Consider the following 27,316-nt stretch of genomic DNA (forward strand, 5'->3'; position numbering starts at 1 on the left):
AACTTGGGAAAACCAACCTAGTCAACAACCTGAGATTATCTACTCAGGTTGTGTCGACAGATAAGTTAAAATTGATTTTGTATAATTTCAATTCAACTAAAATTCCCTAATATCTCCGATAAATTATCCAACTCATACCTTATGGAGAGAAGGCCAAGGGGTGCACTTCATTAAATGTTGTCAATGTCACTGTCATATCCTTTAATATCCATGTCCATTATGTCCTTTCATGTTGGTAACCAATATGTCCCTTCCCATGCTAAGAGGTTGGGAAGTCAGGAGGTCGGCAACTCGAAGGTCGACTGCTAGGCAACTCAAGAAGTCAAGAGGTTGACAGACTGCTTGGCAACTTGGGAAGTCGGTAGATCAAATTGCTCGGCAGGTCAGATCAGCTTGGCTAGTTCGATCAGTCGGTTAGATCCGCTTGGTCGATCAGAGCTTAATGACACACCCCATGGAGTCTATGTTGACCAAGTCCTAAATTATACCACACTACCTTACCTTGATGTGGACCCTTATTTATTTCTACATCAATTACTAAATTAAATTATAAAAATAATAACTATGAAAAATAATATTAAATTAAATTATCTTAAAAGTTTATATTTATGATTATTCTATTAATTGGTCTAAAAAATTGTGATAACATAATTATATAATTAAGTACATCTTCTAAAGAAAATAATTATATATTTTAGAAAATCTATTTAATAGAATGATATATATTTATTTTATGTAGTTAGTGTTTTTTTAATAGCCATTTATTTAATATAATATTTAGCGCATTTTAATTAATATGTCATATCATAAATAGCTTAATCAGTATTTAAAATAATTTTGTGACTAAAAATGGATTTAAATTATATTAACATTTTCATATTGAGTTAAATTTAATGTTTACTAGCATTATATATTTAGTATTTATTAACCTGTTGATCGCTGAATGCAAATAGAACCGGCAGCTGAACCAACCCTGAAAATGCGTTTCCCGTTCCTACGACATTACCTACTCGAAGGCCACCTCACCCTGACGAGGTTGTGGGTGGCTCCACCCTTCCTTTCACTTTCGCAGCCCAAAATGTCAATCGCTACGAACGCGACGAAGACTTCTGGCTCGAGAACCGCGCGCGGATCCTCCGTCCTCTCCCTCGCCTCGCCCCCTTCCTCGATTCGTCTGCTCATCGATGCTTCGTCCTTCACGAGCAGTCGGATCGTTGATGGATTTCGGGAGGCTTTTCTGGGCTTTGACGCTGGTGCTGCTCGTTCCTGGATCGGTCCTCGCTGGCGATATCGTGCATGATGACGACGACATCCCCAAGCGGCCCGGATGCTCCAACAAATTTATTCTGGTAAGTTCCGTCCTAGGTTCCTTTCTTATGTTTCTTGGTTCGCTGGAATACGTCGGTTTGTCGACGGGTTGAGCACCGACGGTTTTCGGAGTTTTGCAAGTTTTTTCCTCGGGTTAGGATGGTTGCAGGTGAGGAGATTGGGTCTTCGCAGTTTTTTTCTTCTTTTTTTGGCTTGGCAACCTTAGTGATGCCTTGAATCTTCAACTTTTGGGCTCTTCAAATGGAATGAGTTCTGTGTTGTGACTTGTGTGTTGGAAAAAAGTTAAAAAGGAGGCTCTGTGATTTTCGACTCTGCCTGTGGTGGATAAGTTATGAAGACTATGAGCTTGTGGGTGGTTTTTAACTTCCTATTCCTGTTCGGTGATTAATATGTCAAGCTTTCCCTTAATCGTAATTCGTTTTTCAATATTATTGATGTCTTCGCAGGCGTTTCTCCGCCTACTTTTGGGTTAATTGTATCACCTTGACCTTATTTCCTTATCCATCTTAGCAAGAGTGTGAGGTTTTGGATGGCAGAATGTGAATTTCTAGAGGCGGAGGTGGTAACATGAGCGTAGGTAAAAAAACTTTCAGTCTTCTCAAAAAAAAAAGATTTTGCTATCTTGGCCAACTTCGACTTCATCATTAATGGTTATATTTTTGCATAATGTTTTTTTTTTGTTAAATTACAACTGTCATTAGGCAGCAAAATCTTGCACACTAATACAGAAGTGAGATTTAATCCATGGTAATTTTGCCAAGTACCAATATCTTTACCTCCAGTATTTGTCTTAATGGTACATGTGGACTATTCATGTGTTTGAACAAGTTGCAAATTGTGAATTTGAAGTTTAGTCTTATCCTCCATCCTCAAGCTCAACTTCAGCCAATCTTTAAGGTCAGTATACTGGGATTGAAAATATGAGGGAGAGAAGTGAAAGTAACACACAAGTTTTACAAGATGATGGAACCCAATATGTAAGTTTGTGCTCTTTTATCTCCCCTCCTAACTTTTCATCTAAGTAAACATAGCCGAAGTGAGTTTGACTTGAGATGTTGCCATGTGGAGTTACCAATCATAATACATGCACTAACCTAATACAATTACTTACAATCTTGGATCTTGCGAGTCAATCAATTGCATTATATGCATGGACTTTGCATCTAGTTGACCACTTCACAAGCTTGGATCCTATGAGCTGACTATTCACATTTATAGTGTGCGCCCATAAGCTGATTTGTTTCTTAATGAGCCTACACCCTAATGGCACTTCAGGTAAGGACTTGGTGGGTTGGTGCTTATTACATTGCAAGCATGGATCCCCATGAGTCAGTCGATCCTTTTCTTGGGATTTTAGGATACACATGGCTGCAATCCTAACTCCCAAGAGCCCAGGCCATCCGTACCCGGTAAGAGTTTCAGTTGTATTGTGCAGATTTCATATACTACATATTAGGCGCCCATCGTTGATCCACTGCCTAAAATTATCTCCAAGGAATCCCTCTTCTATGAGGATGTCTTGCATATTGCACGAACATTGTATAGTTCATCCCAAGTCCCTTCAGTCGATTAAACACCTAAAAAGGGTTTTCAGCTATCCTTATCATGTAAGGGTCTCCAAGGCATTGCAAAGGTTGGGATGTTGATCAGATTTGATGTGCTTGAAAAGATTTTTGATTCTTCCCTACTCTAGAAGTGTCTCTTGGTATTTTGGAAAGCAGATAGTAGATCTTAAGTTCTTGCAATCGGCCAACTGCTGAAAAAAGGTTCCAAGGGCACTATAGTCTTTGTTGTGTTAGAATGAATGCCTGAATAAGACAATTCTTTGAGAGAAGAAGCATTATTATGCCCACTAGAAGTGAGAAAATCATATACGCTGTTGATGTGGTTATGATGGGTGCGTGAGCTATTGGATTGCCCACAACTTTTGGAGTCCAACATGCATTTATGGATATATTTGCTTCCTAGCTACATCAGGTTTCCAGCAGAGATAGTCTATAGCTCCAAATGGGATTCTTCTCAAAAGACACAGGATATCATGGAGGAAGCTTCAATATTGCAATTCAGTCTTTCATAAAGCAAACAAAACAGTTTGAGATGTTATGTTTGACTAAAGTAAAACTCTACCTGCCTTGAGATCAACATACTGATTTCTTTGTTTAACATCTTGTCTAGCTACTTTTTGAGATGCCTGTGGTCTAGATTGAGAAGGTGGATTAAAATAATTATTAGTATAATAGTTCACAAGGACTGCTTTATCTCTTGTTCTGTATTACTCGACTATGCAAGGTATCACATGCCCCTCTTGTACTGAATAACAACTTTTTTTTTTCTCTTGCATTTCATAACAGGTGAAAGTGCCAATCTGGGTTAACAACACTGAAGATAGTGAATTTGTTGGCGTTGGTGCTCGATTTGGCAGTAGAATAGTGTCAAAAGAGAAGCATTCTAACCGTACTCATCTTTCCCTTTCAGATCCTTCTGATTGCTGCACTGAACTGAAGGAAAAGGTTTTTATTTCTTTTCATCATGTACTCTTCTCAAATTCATGCATAAAAACCATATTGACATTGATCCTGGGGTTATGCATTGGAACTTGATTTTCTTAGCTTGCTGGGGATGTCCTACTAGTACACAGGGGGAAATGCAAATTCACAACAAAGGCGAAAATTGCCGAAGCTGCTGGAGCATCTGCTATACTAATTATAAACAATCGCAGAGGTGAATGCAGCTCCTAATCTCTAGCTAGTGAAAAAAAGAACCTTAACGGAGGAGTAATTCTGTTGTATATATGAAGAGTGAATGACTATTGCATTATTTTCATCTGAATTTTGCTTTATTATCATCATTAAAATTTCCTTCACTTTAATGTGGCCAGCCAAGATGTGTTGAAGATTTCAAATTTTGGTCCACCTATAAGATTTTGAATTTTCGTTGATATCCTGGCATTTGATTGACAGAATTATACAAGATGGTTTGTGATCCAAATGAAAGTGATTTAAATATAACGATTCCTGCCGTAATGCTTCCACAAGATGCAGGTGCAAGCTTAGAAAGGGCTCTTCAACTTGGTTCCTCAGGTAAGTTCTCTTAAGTATGACATATGGACTTCTAAGTATAGTCTTCATGTTTTAGATAAAACAAAATTTTCTGTCTCTTGTCTAATTTACAAACCAAAGTACAAAATATCTGTATTTCCTCGTTAATCTGCTTACAACTTAGAAAATATGAGAGAAAATAATTTCTTTCTCACACACTCTGGTATTGGTACAAGACTCTCTTGTTTATAGAGAGAATTTATAATAGAAAGGAAACTAAATAAAGCTAATAAGGAAACTAATCAAAGCTAATATTTGACAAATTATCCTTTTCTATTTTTTCCAGATATGTATATCTTTTACAATCTATATTTTCATAAGAAATGATCCGGGAATATTCCTAGAATTATGACTAAATCAAGCACTTTAATGACAGAATTTCCAACACTCCACCTTATGCTAGTTTGTAGATATCTTTCATAGCCAGCTTGCTAGTCAGCTTATCAAATTGTTTGTTGTGTAGGCTCTTCGTTAGTACATCAGTTAATTGTTCATCTGTTGGAATATATGTCATGTATATTATTTCAGTATTGATTTTCTCCTTGATGAAATGTTTATCCACTTCTATATGCTTTATGTGATCCAGTGTTGTTAGAGGCGCGAGGCGCACCGAGGCGCAAAAAACTCCTAGAGCCCGAGGCGCGAGGCGCGCCCGAGGCGCGCGCCTCTTGAACATGAGGTTGATGATTACCAGACTATTGCCACACTCATATACTATGTCAAATATGATAACTATTAATATTCCACACACATCAATATCAAATATAACAAGCAAAACAACACCATGATAAAATTAATAAAAGTTTCAAACTTTCAAATTTCAACTTTCTAATTTAAACTAACAAAGTCCATCAAAACAAGCGTAATAAGTCAAATTAATCATCAAGCTCAAGATCATCCTCATTGTATTCTTCTTCTTCGTTATCTTCATCTTCTTCAAATTCAATTTCTTCTTCTTCTTCTTCATCTCTAAATCTTAGAGATGAGTGTCTCATAGAGGAAGATGCATTTCCCTTCTCGACTTGTTTAGGCCTAGCATTTGAACTAGAGGTCATGGTTGCAATATTTTTCCTCTAGTACAATATTCGTGCTCTTCAGCTCCACTAGCTCTAGCAACGACATCCCATGTCAAGTCATCACCTTCAAAAACCAACTCATCTTCTTCATTATCACTTTCTCCATCCATTCTACCCATCAACCATTCATTACTATCATCAATATCTGTTAAAGAGATGGGGTCAATCTTATCACGTGCATCATACCGAAGCTTTAAGGCACGATTGTATTTCACAAATACCAAATCATTTAGCCTATTTCTTGTTTTGCTGTGAATCTACAAAATGTCAAAAATCACAATAAGTATAATAAAATATCAAAGAATATTTTTTACTTATAAAAGTAGCACACTAATAGTATCAAACATTTATATTTATTACATACCTGCTCAAATACACTCCAATTGCGCTCACAACCAGAAGCACTACAAGTGAGGCTAAGCACTTTAATAGCAAACTTTTGCAATTCTGGGGTATTTGCTCCATAGCATTCCCACCATTCTGCTGGAGATAATGCTCTTCTATGTCTAATTGCTACATTCCTCCCAAATAGCCCTTCTGCCTTTCGATATATAGAGAGTTGGGTAGTGATTTTATCTTGCTTACAGGCTTGAAACCAATCTCCCCATAGTTTCAAACAAACCATTCACCACTTCTCCACAGATATTTGAATCTGTGTATGAATAAAAATATTCTGGATTCAAATAATGTCCTGCAGCATGCAGAGGCCGATGAAGTTGACATTCCCATCTCGCATCAATGATCTCAAACACTTCTTTGTATTTTTCTTCTTTCTCCTTGAAGGCCTTCATAATTGTTTCTTTTGCCCTATCCATAGCCTCATAAATATAACCCATTGCAGTTTTCTTTCGCCATCAACGATCTCGAACACGGACTAAAGGGCCATATATCTTTAAAATATGCACAATATTGCTCCAAAATCTAAGTGTCATGATGATTTTAGCTACCTTCTTCCCTGCCGCTTCTTTTGCCCATTTACTCTCTATCCAATCCTTTGAAATGAACATTTTTCTTAAATTTTGCTTCAGTAGGTGCATCCTTTCAAGAGTAAGAAAAGCTGTAGCAAATCTTGTGACACCCGCCCGACAAAGCTCTTTTTGTCTTGTGAATTGCCTCAACATATTTACCATGCCGTGGCGAACATAAATGTAAGCATTCACACTCATTGCCTTCTTCAATGTTGCTTTAAAATCGGCAATTTCCCTATATCTTCTAAGATCAAGTCAACGCAATGAGCAGCACAAGGAGTCCAATACAAGTGTGGCCTTTTTGCTTCTAATAATTTTCCTACAAAAGAAGTTAGAAAAGTAGATAAATTTAACATATATAAGAAAAACCATATTGATAAGAAATAATTAAATAGATTCTTACCAGCAAGCATATTGTTACTTGCACTATCTGTAACAACTTGAACAACATTTACTTCTCCTACACGCTCCACAAATCGATCAAGCAATTGAAATATTTTCTCTCCAGTCTTTGCATAATCAAGCATCAACCGATTCGATGAAAACTGAACCTTTAGGAGAATTCACTAAAAATTAATCAATGTTCTCTACCTTTTGTCTGTCCACCCATCCGCCATCAAACTACAACCATACTTGGCCCATTCTGTTTCACACGACTTAATGTAATCATTTGTCACACTATCAACAGCCTTTTTAGAAAAGGAACCCGCACCTCATGATAACTAGGTCCTTTTAGACCTATACCATATCGCCAACCAAGTCCAACATTCTTTTGAAGCTTGAATAGTTAACGACATTAAATGGAATTGCCGCATCATACATCCACTCGTTATGGCCATACGCTTTTTCCCTCAATTCTTTCTTGTATGCCTCATTTATCGTAGATTGTCTTTCTTTACCCTTTCTACTTTCAACAATTTTTTGTACATTAGGAGCAAAATACGTATCCATTGGACCTATTTGTCTGGGCCTTTTTTGCATATTCACCGATCTAGAACTTGTACTTGTACTTATAGGTGGCACACCTTTAGCTCCAATATTATCCATATCAATATCATCACCAAGAGGGTCTACATCCTCAAAGTCCAATGTTGCAAGTTGAGAAAGATTACTTTTCTCTGCCTTTTTCTCCATGAAATTTTTAATTTCTTCACGTACATGAGATGGACATTTTTACAAGTCGTAGTATTTCGAAACCCCAACAAGATGTTGTTTTGCACGATAAATGCCCCTTTTGTAACTTTTTGACAAAAGTTACAAATTAAATCATTTTTATTATCTGGATTAACTCTTTGAAAATAATTCCATCCCGGATCTTTTGATATATATGTTGGAGTATCACTACTACCTTCCATGATAATTGAACAAGAAACTAGTCTGAAAAATTAAAAATAAAATAAAATTAATATGATACCAGCAATAGAAAAGTACTGTACAGTACCAGCAATAACAAAATAGTAAAAAAACAAAAAGCAAAATAAGTCAAACAAAAATGAAAAAACAGTTAAAAAACGAAATATTGGACAGCAGACATAGCACAGCAACAAAAGTAAAAAATCGGACAGCAGTAAGGAACTGGGAAGCAAAAACACAACCTACAAAAATTAGAAAACAGGAAATCAAAACAAAACAAAACTGGACAGCAACTCAGCGAATACGAACCAGCAAGAAACAACAGTAAAAAAACAAAATATCGGACAGCAGACAGCAGCACCAATACGAACAGCAGCACAACAACAAAATTAAAAAACCGGACAGCAGTAGGTACTGGCAAGCAAAAACAAAATTAAAAAACAGGAAACCAAATCAAAACAAAACCACACAGCAGCACAGCAGCTCAGCGAACACGAACCAGCAACTAAAAGCAAAAAAAACAAAAAAGCAGAACTGCAGAAGAAAAGAAGATACCGAATAGAAGAATAAAAAGAAAACTGAAAACGAAGAAGAAGAAAAGAAGATACAGAGAAAGAAGAAGAAACAGAAAATTGAAAAGAAGAAGAAAAGGAAGAAGCGAAGAAGCGAAGAAGCGAAGAGAATAAGAGAAGAACAAGATGATAACAGACGCAAAAGAAGATAAGAAGAAGAAGAAGAAGAAGAAGAAGAAGGGAAGAACAGAAAAAACAGAAAAAAGAAAAAAAAACATACTTGGGCGACGATGCAACTCAGCGCGGCGGCGGACGGAAATGGATTCAGGTTCTTCCTGCGTTCTCTTCCTCTCTTCCCTTCCTGCGTTCTTTTCTGTTCCTCTTTCCCGTGCCCTAATTCCAAACAAGATTTGGAATGTTTTTTTGGGTTTAAAATCCGGATTTTTTTCCAATCGCGACGCCTCAATCGCGCCTCGTTCGCGTTTCGTTGAGGTGCCAAGGCGCACGAGGCGCGCCTAGGCGCGCGCCTGGCGAACAGCGCCCGCCTAGCGCCTCGGGCGCGCCTGAGGCGCGCCTTTAATAACCCAGATGTGATCATGAAGAACAAGATTATGAATTGCGGAAATAACAACTTTGTTGTCACAATAAACCTTCATAGGAGTTGGGTAAGAAAGCTTCAATTCCTCAAGAATTCTTTTGATCCACATCATCTCACATATTTCATGAGCAACAACTCTGAATTCTGCTTCAACACTTCTTCTGGCTATCGCATTTTGTTTTTTTACTTTGTCATGTAATTAGGTTCTCACCAACAAAGGAACAATAGCCTGATGTTGATCTCATGTCCGTAACACTCCCTGCCCAGTCTACATCTGTGTAGACTTCGACTTGAAGATGCCCATGTTTCTTGAATAATAAACCTCTCATTAGAGTTCCTTTCAAATATCTCAATATCCTATAGACGGTCTCGAAATGTTCTCCTCCTGGTGAGTGCATGAACTGACTTACCATGCTAATTGTGAAAGCGATATCAAGCCGTGTATGAGATAAGTAAATCAATTTTCCTACGAGTGTTTAATATAGGTCTTTGTCCTTCACTTTTTCAACCCTACCAGCTTGTAACTTCAAGTTAGGCTCAATCTCAACCATTTTACACCCAAGCAAACCTGTTTCTCCAAGGAGATCAAGAATATGTTTTCTTTGATTAACAGATATGCCTTCCTTGGACCTTACAAATTTCATTCCGAGAAAATACCTGACGACTCCCATATCCTTAATTTGAAATTCTTTTGTGAGTCTCTTCTTTAGACTGCTAATTCTATTTCATCATCGCCAGTTAAGATAATGTCATCAACATAAACAATCAAAACAACAACTTTACCCTTTTTTGAATATTTATAAAATATTGTGTGATATGCTTGACTCTGCAAGAAGCCATAACTGACAACAGCCTTTCCAAAGCGTTCAAACCACGCTCTTGGTGACTGTTTGAGTTCATATAATGCCTTGTTTAATTTGTACACTTTTTCTGCCAAGTCTCTTCTCAAATCCCGGCGGTAGGCTCATGAGCACCTCCTCTTCTAGATCACCATTGAGAAATGCGTTTTTAATGTCAAGTTGATGTAGTGGCCAATCTGAATTTATTGCAAGAGATAACAGGATTTTGATAGAGTTTATCTTAGCAACCGGAGCAAAAGTCTCTTGATAGTCAATTCCATAAGTCTGAGTGAAGGCTTTAGCCACTAATCTAGCCTTGTACCTTTCAATGCTTCCATCAGCTTTACATTTTATTGTAAACACTCATTTACACCCAACTCGTTTCTTGCCTTGGGTAGATCAACTATCTCCCGAGTGCCACTTCTCCTTAAAGCATTCATCTCTTCCATGACAGCTAAATTCCAACTTGGATCATCCAACACTTCCTGTATATTCCTTGAAACAAACAAGTGTGAAATCCTAGAAGTGAAAGCTTTATGGTTTTTTTTTTACCGTCTTTGATAGGAAAGATAATTTGCAATAGGATGATTAGTGCAATTTCAGACTCCTTTTCTAATTGCTATAGGAACATCAAGATCAGAAATAGTACTTGAACAATTAGACACAATAGGAGGAATCAAAGTTGGACTTGGGATAGGGTTATCTGAAATTTTAGTGCCAGAGCTTGGATTTTCAGACTGGTGTTGTGCAGGCTTGACATTCGAGTCGTTGTTCCTCAGATGAAATCTCTTCCTAATATAAACCTGAAGCTCAGAATTCAGATCACAACGATCAATTTGTAGTATTTCTCCCCTTGATCGAGAGTCTCCAATACTAGACACTGGAGGTAGGTGATTATTTTCAAGATTGGCTAGAAAAATGATATTGGGAAGTGGGATAGAAATGCCCCAAAAATTGTCATTTACTTCACTTGTCGCTCCCTGAAGAGAATTTTTGGTAAAATAGGGTTTTGTTTCTAAAAAAGACACATCCATGCTCACAAAAGAATTTTTTGTTTGAGGATTGAAACACTTATACCCCTTTTTGTTTAACGAATAATCCAAGAATATGCATTTTATAGTACGTGATTCAAGTTTTGAACGAAATTGACATGGAACATGAACATAGATAGTATATCCAGAAACTTTGATAGATAAATCAGAAAACAATCTAATTTCATGGAAATATTTTTTAAGACAATCAAGAGGTGTTTTGTATTCGAACACCTTAGTAGGCATCCTGTTTATTAAATAAGAGGTTGTTAAAATTGTTTCATCCCATAAATACTTAGGAACATTCATATAAACCATTATGGCACGTGCTATTTCAAATAAATGTTTATTTTTTCGTTTTGCAATGTCATTTTTTTAGGGGTATCCCAGTAAGTAGATTGATGAAAAATGCCTTTTTTATTCAAAAAAATCACCCAAGTGCTCATCAAAATATTCTATTCCATTGTCAGAATGTAGAATATAAATTTTGGTTTGAAATTGATTTTCAATCATAGTGTAAAAATTTTTGAATAAATTTCTCACTTCAGATTTTTTATTTATGAGATAAATCCAACGTAAACATGTATGGTCATCAATAAATATTACAAACCGTCTTTTTCCAAAAAGAGTAGTAATTTTAGATGGTCTCAAACATCACTATGAATCAAATAAAAAGGTTTGGAGGCTTGGTAATTTTTTTGGCAAATAAGTTGAACGATGAAATTTTGCAAAAAAACAAGTTTCACAATGTAAAGACCTTCAATCATCCTAGCATGCGCAATCATCATCCCCGAGTTCTGGTCTTGTAATTCACAATGTGATTCAAGAAATATAATACAATAATTAGAATCTTTAGATAGTTTACCAACAGACAAAAGGTTGCAGGCTAATTTAGGAACATGAAGAACAAAATTGAGATTGATTTTTTCGGTCAGTTTAATAAGTCTTTTTCCTACAATTCTAATTTTCTCATTTCCAGAACAAGGGGCATAAGTATCAAGTAAGTGAGAGCAACTAGACATGTGGTCTGTGACTCCAGAATCTATGATCCACGGAGAGGAGTTTAAACAGGAGAGAAGAAAAGTTGGGTGGCTACCGGGTTGTGCTAAGGAAACACTAGGAATACTAGATGAGAAGAAGAAAAGTTGGGTGGCTACCGGGTTGTGCTAAGGAAACACTAGGAATACTAGATGAGATGCTGAATTTTCTTAGTTTCAAGAGTTGATCCATATGCTCTTTGTTAAAGGGGCCTTAGTTGACTTCATTGGTAGGAATTGCATGATTTTTCTCTCCTTGCTTGCTTCTTTTCCAGTTGGCAGGTTGCGATGAATTTTTTAACTTGTTTCGCATGTATGCCAAGGCTTGTTGTAGAAATCGCACCAAACCCGCGGCTTATCATCAGATCTACGCTGGTAATTTGCAGCCTTGTAGGTAGCATCAGTAAATAAGGCAGAATTTTCAATTGACTCACTGACACTCCTTTTTTCGACCATGACACTCCTTCAGCTTTCTTCTCTTCTGACTTCGGCAAATACTTCACCAATGGATGAGAGAGGAGGTCTCCCAATAATCCTTCCTCGTACATCATCAAATTCGACATTGAGACAAACAAGAAATTTATAAATACGACTGTCGTCCATGGTTTTATTGTGGTAGTTGCAGTTATCAGCAGATTTCCATTCGTATGTGCCGAAGAGGTCAAGATCGTACCACAACCTTTTCAATAATTGAAGTATTTGGTGACGGAATCATCTCCTTTATGAATTCCCCCCAACTTTAAAGTCAATTCAAAAACCTGAGATTGGTTACCCAGGTCAGAATACATTTGACTAACATTATCCGACAACTCTTTTATAGTAGGATAGCACATATAATTGATACTTATATCCTCCTCCATGGAGTTTTCAGCGTCCCATGTGGCATGCAACGGATTATTAACAACAAGAGTATTCTTGTTACTCGTGATATAACCGATTTTTCGCCCATGGATATACATTCGGATGGATTGCGACCACCGGAGGAAGTTGTCACCATTGATGGTGGTGATTTGGACGAATGATAGTTGGAATGGTGTTGCGAGACAGTGATAGTGGCAGAGATTGTAATGGTTTCGAACGTGACTTCTGGCATGGCTACTACAATGTTAATGTTGCTTTGACACCAACTTAGAAAATATGAGGAAAAATAATTTCTTTCTCACACACTCTAGAATTGGTACAAGGCTCTCCTATTTATAGAGAGAATTTGAAACTAATAAAAAGGAAACTAAATAAAGCTAATAAGGAAACTAATCAAAGTTAATATTTGACAGATTAACCTTTCCTATTTTTTCATGATATGTATATCTTTTACAATCTATATTTGCATAAGAAATAATCCTAAAATATGTCGAGAATATAGATTATTTAGGAAAGCTCTGAGGTGTAAATTATGTCAGCCAGCTGTCTTGATTATTCTTAGCAAGTTTTGGTTATTCTTAGCAAGTTTTAATTATTCTTAATTGATTGTCTAAATCAATGATTATGCTGTAAATTATTGAGCTGTAATTATATTGTAAATTATTATAAATACAATCTCAATAGAAGAGATTATTATTCCCTCAAGTCATCTCTTTCAAGTTGGTATCAGAGCCATCCTTCCCTGTCCAGAAATTTCTTTGTGCCTTAAGCCAAAACCATGTCTGAACACTCCAGCGAATCCACCACCATTCCTCAGTCCTCCTCACATCCTGTGGTATCACATCCTGCCCAGATAACCACCATCAAGCTGAATGACGACAACTTCTTACGATGGTCACAATCAGTGAGAATGTATATTCGGGGCCGAGGAATGATGGGCTATTTAACGGGTGAAAAGAAAACTCCATCGGAAAAAGACCCACTGTATGCTACATGGGATGCTGAAAATTCCATGGTAATGACATGGCTCATAAATTCCATGGAAGAGGAGATTGGCGCAAATTATATGTGTTTCCCTACGACATATGAATTATGGGAAAACATAAATCAGATGTACTCTGATTTGGGGAATCGGTCCCAAATCTTTGAGTTGACTCTCAAACTTGGTGAATTGCGGCAAGGAGAAGAACCGGTCACCAAGTATTTCAACTCCTTGAAGAGGATCTGGCAGGACCTTGATCTCTTTGATGCATATGAGTGGAAGAATGTTGAAGATGGACAGTACCACAAGAAAACAGTGGAAGACAGTCGTATCTTCAAATTTTTTGCTGGCCTCAATATTGAGTTCGATGAGGTAAGAGGAAGAATCATTGGTAGGAGACCACTACCATCCCTCGGTGAAGTCTTCTCCGAAGTTAGAAGGGAGGAGAGCCGGAGGAATGTTATGCTTGGCAAGAAAGGACCTACGACTATCATTGAAGGTTCTGCCCTTACCTCTACAGGCTCAAACATACGCAGAGGCACTGCCAATCTACGTAAACCAGAAGAAAAGTCAGTTCTGTGGTGCGACTTTTGCAACAAGCCATGTCACACCCGAGAAACCTGCTGGAAAATTCATGCAAACCCGCCAACTTTAAAGGCAAACCAGGGGAGAAAAATGGACGTATCTTTCCCACTGCGAATGAGGCAATGACTACTGCCAGCACCATCACAAAAGGGCATCTGGAGCAACTTCTAGCACTGTTAACTTCAAATCCATCATCCAGTACTCCTAATGTTTCTGTGGTGTATACAGGTAACGAAATAATTGCCTTTTCGTGTGGTTTCGGAATTTCTGCTCCATGGATAATTGATTCTGGAGCATCTGATCATATGACCAATTCCTTGAAATTGTTAAAATTATACTCACCCTGTCCTGAAAATAAAAAGGTTAAGATTGCAGATGGAAGTTTTTCACCTATTGCCGGAAAAGGTTCAGTCCAAATTTCTGAGAATATAGATCTTAAGTCTGTTCTCTATGTACCTAAACTTACATGCAATCTTCTTTCAGTTAGTAAATTATCCAAGGACTCTAACTGTCGTGTAATTTTTTGTGACTCTCATTGTACCTTTCAAGACCGGAGGAAGACGATTGGCAGTGCTAAAATGGTGAATGGTCTTTACTACTTTGAGGATATTTTACCTAGTAAGGAAATTGTTCAAGGACTTAGTAGTATTAGTTCTCTTTCTATTTATGATCAAATAATGGTTTGGCATTGCCGTTTGGGCCACCCTAGTTTTTCATATATGAAACATTTATTCCCTGATTTGTTTAAAAATATGAACCCCTTAGATTTTCAATGCGAAAGTTGTATTCTTGCAAAACGTCCTCGTAAAACATCTGTCTCTAGACCTTACCTTGAATCAAAACCTTTTTACTTATTCCACAGTGATGTGTGGGGACCCTCAAAGGTAACTACATCATCGGGACAAAAATGGTTTGTAAGCTTTACCGATGACCATACTCGACTCTGTTGGGTATTTTTGATGAGAAACAAAAATGAGGTTGAGAAAATTTTTAAAGAATTCTACAATTTGATTGAAAACCAATTTCAAACGAAAATAAGCATCTTGAGAACAGATAATGGCACAGAATATTTCAATCAATCTGTAGAAATTTTTTTGAGACAAAAAGACATCTTACATCAATCTACCTGTCCTGATACTCCAGAACAAAATGGAATCTCTGAAAGAAAAAATAGGCACTTACTTGAAGTTGCTAGGGTCATAATGTTTTACATGAATATTCCAAAGTACTTGTGTGGGGAGATGCAATTCTAACAGCTACTTATTTGATTAATAGGATGCCGACTAGAGTTTTAAAATACATCACTCCGTTGCAATGTCTGAAAAAGTACTTTCCTGAATCTCGCATCAATTCTGATTTACCCCGTAAAGTATTTGGTTGCACCGCTTATGTACACATACCTAAGAGATCACGGTCAAAATTAGATCCTAGGGCAGAAAAATGTGTTTTTATAGGCTATGCTGCAAATCGCAAAGGCTACAAATTCTTTAATCCTCTAAAAAAACGGTTCTTTGTAACAATGGATGCCACTTTCATGGAAACCATACCATATTTTACCAAAAATTTGATTCAGGGGGAGAATTTAAGGGAACCAAATTTTTGGGAGATAACTAGAACTCTTCCAAATTTGGTTATTGACCAGCCTCCAAAATCTCAAAATGAAAATAATGGGGAGTGAACCCATAATTGTCAACCATGAAATTGATCTATCAGAAAAGGAAATACTTCGAATGGAAAAAAACCGAAATATTCTTGAACCTTTGGTTTATTTTAGGAGAAATGTCCTTGGAAGAAGTAGAGATGAATTGACCATTCCAGCACAAGCCTCATTGGAAGCCCCGGGCGAAGGAACTCTGAATACTCCAGGTATCTCTTTTTTCCCTAACTCACATGAAAACTCCACTTTACCTATTATTCTTGATTCTACTAGTCCAACCTCAATTGTTCCGCAAGAAAATGACCTTGACAACCTTGACCTTCCCATTGCTTTTCGAAAAGGTACCCGAACCTGTACCAAACATCCCATTGCCAGATACATAACCCATGACCATTTATCCGAAACACATAAGGCATTTACTATTAATATTTCAAAACTTGTTGTACCTAGAAACATTCAGGAAGCACTGGAGGACAAGGATTGGAGATTAGCAGTATTTGAAGAAATGAATGCCTTAAAGAAAAATGGTACTTGGGAAATTGTTGAAGCACCTAAGGATCAAAAGATAGTAGGGTGCAGATGGCTCTTCACTATAAAGAGTAAACCAGATGGGAGTGTAGAGAGATATAAGGCAAGGCTTGTAGCAAAGGGCTTTACGCAGACATATGGAATAGATTACCAGGAAACATTTGCTCCTGTCGCAAAAATTAACTCAATTCGAGTTCTTCTGTCACTTGCGGTCAATCTCAAATGGCCCTTATATCAGCTAGATGTTAAAAATGCCTTCCTAAATGGAGATCTAGATGAAGAAGTACTTATGAGCCTCCCTCCGGGTTTTGAAAGAAAGTTCGGAGTCGGAAAGGTGTGTAAACTGAAGAAGGCCTTGTATGGTCTAAAGCAATCCCCAAGGGCATGGTTTGAACGCTTTGGCAAAGATGTGAAGTGACTTGGTTATGTTCAAAGTCAAGCTGATCACACCATGTTTTACAAACACTCAAAGGAAGGTAAAACAGTTGTGCTTATTGTATATGTTGATGATATCATCCTAACAGGGAGTGACTACAAGGAACTTGAAGAACTTAAAGGAAAGCTTGCAAAAGAATTTGAAATCAAGGACTTGGGAGTGTTAAAATACTTTCTTGGCATGGAGTTTGCAAGGTCCAAGGAAGGTATATTTGTCAACCAACGAAATTATATCCTTGACTTGCTGACCGAAACTGGTATGTTGGGATGTAAGCCAGCTGAGACGCCTATGGAGCCTTACGTCAAACTACAACCAGCAGCGGCATAATCAGTAAAGGAAAGGGAGCGCTATCAAAGACTTGTCAGGAGACTGATTTATCTATCACACACTCGACTTGATATAACATTTCCAGTAAGTGTAGTTAGCCAATTCATGCACTCGCCTGGGTCTGAACATTTCGACGCTGTGTATCGGATCCTAAGGTATCTGAAGAGAACACCCGGTAAAGGCCTTTTGTTTAAAACTCGAGGACATCTACAAGTTGAAGCTTACACTGACGCAGACTGGGTAGGAAGTCTAACTGATAGAAGGTCTACTTCAGGATATTGCTCATTTGTGGGTGGTAATTTGGTCACTTGGCGTAGCAAGAAACAAAATGTGGTAGCTCGAAGCAGCGCAGAGGCTGAGTTTAGAGCCTTAGCTCATGGGATATGTGAAGTTTTGTGGATCAAGAGACTATTATTGGAATTGAAGATATCAGAGTCGGCACCAATAAAGATGCACTGTGACAACAGAGCAGCAATTTCAATTGCACACAATCCAGTACTTCATGATCGCACAAAGCATGTGGAAGTTGACAAGCACTTCATCAAAGAAAAAATAGACAATCATGTGATTAGTGTGGACGATATCCCTACCATTGAACAGGTAGTTGATCTACTTACAAAGGGGCTACACAAGAGACAGTTTGAATGTTTAGTAAGCAAGCTGGGTATGGAAGATATCTTTAAACCAGCTTGAGGGAGAGTGTCGAGAATATAGATTATTTAGGAAAGCTCTGAGGTGTAAATTATGCCAGCCAGCTGTCTTGATTATTCTTAGCAAGTTTTGGTTATTCTTAGCAAGTTTTAATTATTCTTAATTGATTGTCTAAATCAGTGATTATGCTGTAAATTATTGAGCTGTAATTATACTGTAAATTATTATAAATACAATCTCAATAGAAGAGATTATTATTCCCTCAAGTCATCTCTTTCAAGTAAATATTCCTACAATTATGACTAAATCAAGAACTTTAATGATAGAATTTCCAACAAAAATATTGCAACAATAGTAAATTTTAGTTCTTTAAATGAGCTGAATAGCGGCCTAGTCAGCTCGTTTTGACATCTCTATGTGGGTGGACAAACTATATTAGAGAAGAAGACAATTGTATATTTTATTGACATGTGCCGAATATGACAAAATCTCTACCTTGTAAAATTTGTTTTAATAATAACTTATCCTAAAAGTTTACCTTACAACGACAATAACAACAACAAGAAGAACAACGAAGCCTTTGTCCCACTACGTGAAATGGCTATATGGATCTTCCTACTCCGTTGGGCTCAATTCCCTATTATATCATTATCTGTATTTAAATAAATTTTATCTTGTTTTATCGTTACTAAACGAGTCTTTTTTTATCTTCATTTTCCTTTATTAATGTGTATTTGTTATGGTCTCACATTGCTTAATTAAGACATTTATTGGACATTTAAGTTCGTGTTCTACCATCTTAAACGTGTCTCTCGGAGTTTTCACTTAATAGGCTCCATTCCGACTTTCTCTCTAATGTTCTCGTTTTTTTATTTTGTCCGTCCTTATATATACACACACCCACCTTAATATACTCATCTCTGCGACTCCTTGCTTGCTTCATAGTTCAACATTCAACTTCATATAACATAGTAAGTCTAAATGTCATTTTTTAGAACTTCCTTTTAGCCTTTAGTCTTTAGAGGTACCTTACGATCACACAAAATATCTGATGCCATCCTCCATTTTAAACCCATAAAAGTTTATCTTCTAGGATAAAAAAATTCGATCAAACCTATACATTTTGTACAATTTTGATCGATTCAAACATTTTTTTAATATAACAATTTAGCAATTCTACTTGTAGTCCATTTTACAAATACACAAGATCTATTTTTCTCCAGACTAATTCATGAAAATTCAACTCAACGTTAACATAATTTAGAATGTGTCATGTTATTATTTGAATTTCCTACTAGACAAAGCATGGCTTCTCTTGCTGTGTATTAACTTCCATACATCATCATTACTTCTCATTTCTCTTTTGACATTTGATAATGGATATGTTACACAAACGATTTCTTCAAAAAAATTCCAGTTGCCGTGCAAATCTATTCCCCTGACCGTCCTGAGGTAGATACAGCAGAAGTTTTTCTATGGCTCATGGCAGTTGGTACCATCTTGTGTGCATCATATTGGTCAGCTTGGAGCTACAGGGAAGATTTAATTGACAATGACAAGATATTGAAGGAGAAGGTCCCCATTTTTCTTTCACATATTGCTCAAACCTGTCATGATTTCCTTATTTGATGGATTGACTAATGATCATAGGATGCACCAGAGGAGTTTCTCAATATGAAAAATACAGGATCTAGTGGTGTAGTTGAGATCAACACAACATCAGCAATGTTGTTTGTTGTGATTGCTTCTTGCTTCTTGATATTACTTTACAAACTCATGTCATTCTGGTTCCTGGAGCTGTTGGTGGTTCTTTTTTGCATTGGTGGAGTAGAGGTATTATTCATGCTCATCCTTAATTCCTCTGCTTGTTTTGTGATTATTGATTTGTGTACAAGAGCTGGATCCTGATTTTAATAAGTTTCAGCTTTTGAACTGAAATGCTGGCTTTCTTAGCATATAGTTTGAAAGGATTAGTAAAAAAAATAGCAAAAATAGCCAGTCTGATCAGGGCTATCAAACTATTTGGAAAAGTTGAAGGGGAAGAATTTCAACTTGAGTGGGGAAAGAAAGGAAATGAAGGTTATAGTAGTGAAGAGAGGAGGGGAAGAAAGGGAGAGGAAAGAGGCTTCCTTGTTTTCTTTTCCCTACTTGCAAAGAGAGGAAAAAAAGGGGAAAATGAAAGAAACCGACAAAACTAACCATTTGATTTTGTTATTCCCAAGACATGAAGGGTGAAACTAGATTTTCACCGCTTTTCCCTCTTCCTGCCCTCTTTTGTCAACCAAAAAAGGGAAAGGAACTCCAAAATTGCCCTCCTTCCCCCTTGTTTTTTCTTCTATCCAAGTAGACATGGTTCTAGTACCAGGAAGCAGTAACAATTTCCACACCAAGAAAGGGGATTTAACACAGAAGAAAAAGAGATTTTTTTTATTAAATCAAAGAAATATCACTCCTTATGAATCCAAACCTTAATTATAATTGAAAAGATAAAGACCAAGTCTCCTAGGAGGAGTGACTTACCCCAAAAAATATAGCGAACTTAAAAACTTAAAATAACTTTTAAAAATTTACAATTTAGTATTTAAATCTACTGCATTATAAGAGAATTTGACTTGTTTTCCATCCCTTATCTCTACTTTGGCTCCCTTCTTCTCAAGTACACATGCTCTAAAACAAAAGAAAAACTAGATGTAGTGTGGTACATTGTTATCAGGTGTATTTATTGTCCTTCCTGTTTGCTTGTTTTTTAAGTCATTCTGCTGAAAGTTTAAAATTACTTAATTTCACTCCTGCAAGCTCAGATAGTTGATGAGGTAGGCAAAGCCCACTCTCAGCAATTTACTGGCAAAATCAACAAAGAAAAAGGATTGAGTCTCATTAGCAGGCTATGATCAGAATGTAATTGTATTAAAATGTTTAAAATGTCATGAAGATAGCATAGCTGCAGAAACAAGCTAGATTTCTTAAATACCTGTATAGGCGAGTCAAATAGTTAAAACCTATCTTGGTGGACAACGGACCAGTTAGGCGACCAGACTTACTTGAGGTCCTTTTTCATATTCTGTTCTAACAGGAAGGTTCTGTTACAGTATATGGGTATCCAATTTCTAAGAAATGCACTATGGTTGTTGCTTCAACATAATGTCAATACATATCCTTGAACCAGGCCAGTATCTAATGCAAACACAGAAATTAATGGTAGCATTTTTTTTATAGGCAAAGTTATTGCAAGTCAAGTTTCCTATTCTTATGATTGCCTTCAATTTTCCGTGTCACTCTTAATTTCCTCATTCAAGTAACTTTTGAGGTTCTTTCTTTCTACAACTGCTTTGTTTTTGGTGTTTGTGACACCACAAGATGCATCTTCTTCTGTATAATATGTGTAATTAATTGTTTCTTATTTAGATAAACAGAGCAAAAAATGCTTCGCTTTATATGTGATGTAAGGGACACATGATCTGATGAAGTTTAGCTTAATTGCATGCATAGCATCTTTATAAGTTACTTTTCTTACCTTTGGATTATAATATTACTTTTGTTGCTTTCCTGTGATTCAGGGCCTACAAACATGCCTGGTGGCTTTGTTATCTAGGTATACTTTTCCTCAAATTTCTTGGTTGTGGCTCATTTTAGAGAAGCAAAGAAATAATCTGATCAACAATTCAGATTTTCTACATATTTCTCTAGTTTTGTTGATGAGAATAGCACTACTACATATATTTATAAATTTTTATTTCCATTTTATCTTCTTTGTAAATGATGTATGATCATTGGGCCATCTTATTTAAGTTATTGATTCACAATGACCGAAAACATTAGTTGCTCTATTGAGTTCTTGAAACTTCTTTTCAAGCATCAGGAATCTCTACCGATGAAGGCTCAGGTTGTTGGACCTTGACTAGGGAAAATTGAAATTTGTTGCAAATCAATATTGGATCTCTTTCATGAGAAACAAAGCATGAATTTTCCTATTGATTTGTTCCTTTGTCTCGTGTACTATTTCATCACAAAGTAAGCCCATTTATGGTTTAACTAGTTTATGGACTTCAACCTACCTACGCCTAGGACAAATTAAAGTTTGCTTGATGGCTGGCATGTTGTTAATTTCTACTTTTCTCAATGAATTTTTATTCTCTTACTCTGGAATTTTTTTTTTGTATTATTTCTCCAGCTGATTAAATTTGGACTTAGAAATGACGAGAGTTTTAAAGAATTTTAATTGGTTCCATCTACCCACCCAAACCCACTAATTTTTTTTGATATCTGGATTTGGGGATGACTCAAAGTTTTCTCTTTTTTGTAAACCATTAGACACTTATTTTGGTTCTTATGCTATATGGATTAAGAACTTGTGATTTATGAAAATTTTCAGGTGGTTCAAACATGCTGCAAACTCGTTCATTAAAATTCCTGTATTTGGAGCTGCTTCTTACCTTGCACTCGCTGTTTCTCCATTTTGCATTGTCTTCACTGTTGTTTGGGCTGCCCATCGTGGTGCATCCTTTGCCTGGATTGGTCAGGATATCATGGTAATCTCTCAATTGTTTTTTTATCATTGGCTTGTCATAATTTCATTTGCAATTGCACATGTCTAGATCCTCTCCAATCTGGTCATTCAGTAAAGTAAACATTTTTTATGCTGCGGCTGCAAAACTTCATGTTCATACAAACAACAGTCTGAGGATGGCTTACATAAAATAGATGCTTAGCTCCTGTGACATCATTAGTTATTCTCCTGCTTTTATGTTGTAGACTACAAAATAGAAAGTGGTAAGATTATCTGCTCTGGATTTGTATTCTAATAGTTTTACACTTGTTTGAAATATTATTATGATATTGATTTCAAAACAATATCGGTAATGAGATACTGAATGGTATGAGAACGTGTATTGTTTAGTATCACAAAATAATTACTATATAAAAAGGACGTCGTAAATGCCCATATGTTAATTCATATGAAATCAAGATTCAAGAAGTACCCATGCTAAACCTTATTTTTTTTTCTTTGTCAATAATTTTGAATCAATGGATCAATCTGAAGACTTACCTGGTACCATATTCCTTATTGTTTCTCAGTAAGTTTGGCAATACCCATATGACCTATGTAACCTATCTTAATTTTAAAATTAAACTTGAATCCTGCATTTACTGAGACCTGGCAATCTTTTTTCACAAATCTGAAGGGTTATTATGGATTACAATCACTTCTGTTCTGCACTTCTAGTATCTTCTCGTAGAAATAGCTTTATTATTCCTACCTGCATTTGGAAAGCTATTTTTTATATGTTATGGATTTTTTTAGAGTGAAAAATAGCAAGAAGCATTAACACAGTATTCTCAAATCCTAAAATTCGAATTTAGTGCAAAATCCCGTTTGGAAAAAGTTCAATTACAAGTTGTGATTTTTGATATCCTGACTGCAAATGAAAATCTTGCAGAATTATTGAGAAATATATTGCATTAGTAGTCATTGGTTTTTGAGTTTCTGCATTGATGTTTTGGACTGCCATTGGTTTATTTCTGACTTTCTGCCTTCTCATTCAGGGCATTGCATTGATTGTCACAGTTCTTCAAATCGTCCATGTATCTAATCTTAAGGTAGGTTTATTCTTCATTAACATTCTTTGTGAATGATCTAATTAATCAATCTGTGGTTGTTAGTGGCTTTTAATCAAATTATCAATCTGAAGATGCAACATTTGCCTGCAATCACAAATCTGCATGCTATCGCGTAGATTTTTGGTCTCCAAGTATCTTTACATACTTTGTTGAACCATCTTCAACTCTTTTTTTCTACCTTGTAAATGGTGCTCTCGCAAAAACTAAACATGAGGTGTCCTTGGAGTGTCCTATACATATCCAATTTACCTGATATCTATACTCCTGGATATGGTAAACTTCATGTCAAATAATCTGAAGCTTTTTCAAATTTATTTTAGGAATCTGAGATATAGTTCTCATCTATGTTATAGAAATTTCTTTGCAGTTCCTCATCTGGTACATGTGCAATCCTCTGTCCAATTAAGTTACTTGTGTTAGTTGAAGTTCAGATTGTTGCTTGTCATAACTGTTTTGTAGTTTGTGTATGACCTCATGTTTATGTTCTGGAATTGGAAATTCAGGTGGGAACAGTGCTTCTTGGTTGTGCCTTCCTGTATGATATCTTTTGGGTTTTTTTCTCGCCAATGTTGTTCCATGAAAGTGTCATGATTGTGGTAAGTGGCATTCTTTTACTTGTACTTTATTATGTGACTACTAGTGTGAAAGAAAGAAACAATTGCGCTTTTCCTGTAGGTGGCACGAGGAGATGGGACTGCAGAAGATGGTGTGCCAATGCTACTTAAGATACCACGCTTGCTTGATCCATGGGGTGGATACAGCGTAATTGGTTTTGGTGATATCATTTTACCTGGGCTGATTATTGCATTCTCATTAAGGTTAATTAACAATGTTCCCATTATTTCCTTGTCATGTTTGGTTGGGAAAAGTTTCTAATTCCATTTTCAGAAAATATGATAAGAGAAATAAAATAAATATTTAAAATTGATTTTATTTTGACACCTTTGAGTTTACTCGACGTGAATGATGTCTTATATATATATATATATATATATATATATATATATATATATATGTTTGTATCTTGTTGTGGGACCGACGACGATACTAGTTGTTTGTGGTGAGTGATATAACCTTTTGCTCTTATATATATAATTTTTAATGGATTATTTTATTTCTGAAAAGGGGATAAATGTTAACTCAAAATACCATGAAAAAGAAGCAGAAAGTTTAATTGTATCTTCATGTTTGATTTGATTTTATTTTTTTTTAAGTTCTTATCCCGTTTTGATTGGTCACTGAAAGAATCTGGAGGTCTGATAAATCATGTGAAAGTTTAGCCAGAAGATTTCTTTATTTTTATAGTTATTCTCCAACTTTAGGATTAACTGATAATTTGCCTTTTCTTTTCCTTTCACCTTTTCCTTGTTGACTATTGTTTTTATGTTCTTTATTTGGCCTTTGGATCCTTTTGCTGGAATCATATTCTTCAATTCTTTGATTTTGATGGTTGTGGTAACACTCTCTCTCATCATATGCCAAACTTCTTTTATCATGCAGATATTGAATGTGTCTGCTTGGAATTCTCATTTCTACTAACATGTCATTCCTAACCGCTAATGTACTCTCTGTTCGGTTGGTTAGTAGACATTCTAGGGGCTTTGCATAGTTCCTTTGGTTAGTAGCATCGATATGACTGAAACATCATAGTGCTTGTTTGAATGTGATGGAATCACGTTAAAAGAGCCTAAGTTGTCCCAAGTATCAAGTCACTAATTGTCGCCTCTAATCTCTAACTGAAGTATGGCTAAATGGTTGGAGATTCTAGTGTTGACACGAGTGATGTATGTATACCCTATCTATGAAGATATTTTATAGGGGGAATGAGTTACAACTATATGCTACTTCCAAATAACTTTTGGCTGATCCAATGAGTCTGATGCTTCATTTTAACAAATTATATTGTTATTTTCCTTACTATAATATCTGCAAATATAATTTTCAGGTATGATTGGGCTGGAAAGAAAAGCTTGAGAGCTGGTTACTTCTTGTGGTCCATGATGGCTTATGGTTCTGGTAACTTTATAACTCCTTTTCGTCGCTCATATGAGCAACTGCATGTGTCAGAGCAATACAATTAACAGAACTCAGCAAAATATATAAACAATTAGGCAACTTCTTTCAGATGTAACCTGAAGCCCTTATAAGAATTAGTGACTCATTTTCCTCATCTGTTTCAATGTGTACGCAACAAAGACCATCATGGATGACCAATACCTGCTCTATCTTTTAGTTGCATGTAGTTCATGTTTATGTCGAGAATGGTATTTTCTTCTGTTTATCTGTAGGCATTATATTTGTCCACTGTCTGTTCTATTGTTTTATTTGATTCTAATTTAGTAATAAAGCTATCCTGACATTATTTTTCTCACTGTTTTAATTAGTTTTGTCCATTCTGCTCCCTTTTGTGGATTGGATAGATTATTCCAATTTTCCAATTTACCGATATGAGCTGTTGCAATATGGAGCCTGAGTTCTATTTCTATGTCATTTGCTCAATCAAAAAGTGTTGAACTCCTACTCTTACATAGAACATGACTGATTCAACTCAAATAACAATATCTTCCTAACTGAATCCCATTGGTATTTGCTCCACAATCTATGGCAAGAATATTGAACTTGGTGCGGCCTTGGGCATAGGCTAACCGTTCATGCACATTGTAGGTGGTGTTTCTTACATCCAATTGTTTAACTTTTTTTTTTCAGTTATTATCTTGTTCATGCACCTCGTTATGCTTGGCTGATCAGGAAGCCAGTGACGAGCACAATACGATGTTACATCGTGTTCAATTAACTCTTGAATGTACCATGAGAACATTAACCAGGAACAATAAAGCTAAGATGACAGTTAGTTTGCTTTGAACGAATGTAGTGCTGCTCTAAAGAATTACTCAAATGCTGTGCGCGCTCATGTCGTTCTGCAGGTCTTCTTGTTACATACATCGCCTTGACTCTAATGGACGGGCATGGTCAGCCAGCCCTGCTTTACATTGTGCCATTCACATTGGGTAAGTGGAAATACACAGCCAGAATGGACTAATGGCTAACAGTACACATTCATGAGTATTACTTTGAGAAACTACGATTCTAACAACTACCGGAAGATCCGAATTTATTTTAATTAGAACATTTTGTACTGAGACCACTACTGTTATGCAGGCACTCTTTTGGCTCTTGGTTGGAAAAGAGGTGAACTCAGAAACTTGTGGACGCGAGGGGAGCCATTCAGAGTTTGCCCACACATTCAACCTGAGGAGTTGAAGGCAACATCTGCAAACTTCATCGGAAACTGAAACGTACAGCTTTAGGATTCAGTCCTGGACAAGATCATACACCAAGAACCTCTGGAGGCACTGCATTGTGCTAGGGTTGATGCAGATTGGAGCCACAAGGATTTTATAAATATAGACTTGGACACATGATAGTAATAACTAGGAGTGTTTGTTTGCCACAATGTAATGTTTTTCAACATTTCTGATGTTAAAATTAGGAGTTCGAATTCTGCTTCTCAAGTGCGTTATCACCCCCATCAGGTAGGGGTGGAGTGAAATTTTAGTTAAATCAAATTAACCGATTGAATTAATTAAATTTTTAAAAATAATTATTTTTAATTTATTCTGTTTGGTCTCGGTTATAAAATTTAGATTTTGAGTAAAATAATTAAATCGAATTGTTTGCAGTCGATTGATTGTGTGATTTTATATCGGTTTAATTTATTCTATTTTAATGATAAATTTTGATTGGTTAGGTTTGTGCAAGTGTTATTTTAATGACTGTTAAATTTATCGTAGCAGCCGTTACAGCAACCGTAACGGTGGCTCCTCTCGAC

General features: G+C 36.3%; 1 protein-coding gene across 1 annotated transcript; it reads left to right on the plus strand.

Moving 5' to 3' along the window:
- The first annotated feature begins 1,070 nt into the window (after window positions 1-1,070).
- LOC121975413 (signal peptide peptidase-like 5) lies at window positions 1,071-26,993 on the plus strand. Its single transcript, XM_042527043.1, has 14 exons — window positions 1,071-1,349; window positions 3,681-3,839; window positions 3,939-4,050; window positions 4,290-4,409; window positions 19,286-19,443; window positions 19,519-19,701; window positions 21,426-21,460; window positions 22,241-22,397; window positions 23,413-23,466; window positions 23,991-24,083; window positions 24,163-24,305; window positions 25,433-25,503; window positions 26,412-26,495; window positions 26,647-26,993. Exons 1-14 carry the CDS (start codon window positions 1,185-1,187, stop codon window positions 26,778-26,780), a joined length of 1,668 nt encoding a protein of 555 aa, XP_042382977.1. The 5' UTR covers window positions 1,071-1,184; the 3' UTR covers window positions 26,781-26,993.
- The last annotated feature ends 323 nt before the right edge of the window (window positions 26,994-27,316 follow it).

Source organism: Zingiber officinale, chromosome 4B (assembly GCF_018446385.1).
Source record: "Zingiber officinale cultivar Zhangliang chromosome 4B, Zo_v1.1, whole genome shotgun sequence".
Lineage (NCBI taxonomy): Eukaryota > Viridiplantae > Streptophyta > Magnoliopsida > Zingiberales > Zingiberaceae > Zingiber > Zingiber officinale.

Bases quoted from the DNA above. Each gene is read 5' to 3' on its own strand.
- LOC121975413 (XM_042527043.1), top strand. From the start codon at position 1,185: ATGCTTCGTCCTTCACGAGCAGTCGGATCGTTGATGGATTTCGGGAGG. The intron at 19,702-21,425 runs GTATTATTCATG...CCTGTGATTCAG, and splicing joins TTTGCATTGGTGGAGTAGAG to GGCCTACAAACATGCCTGGT. The intron at 24,084-24,162 runs GTAAGTGGCATT...CTTTTCCTGTAG, and splicing joins ATGAAAGTGTCATGATTGTG to GTGGCACGAGGAGATGGGAC.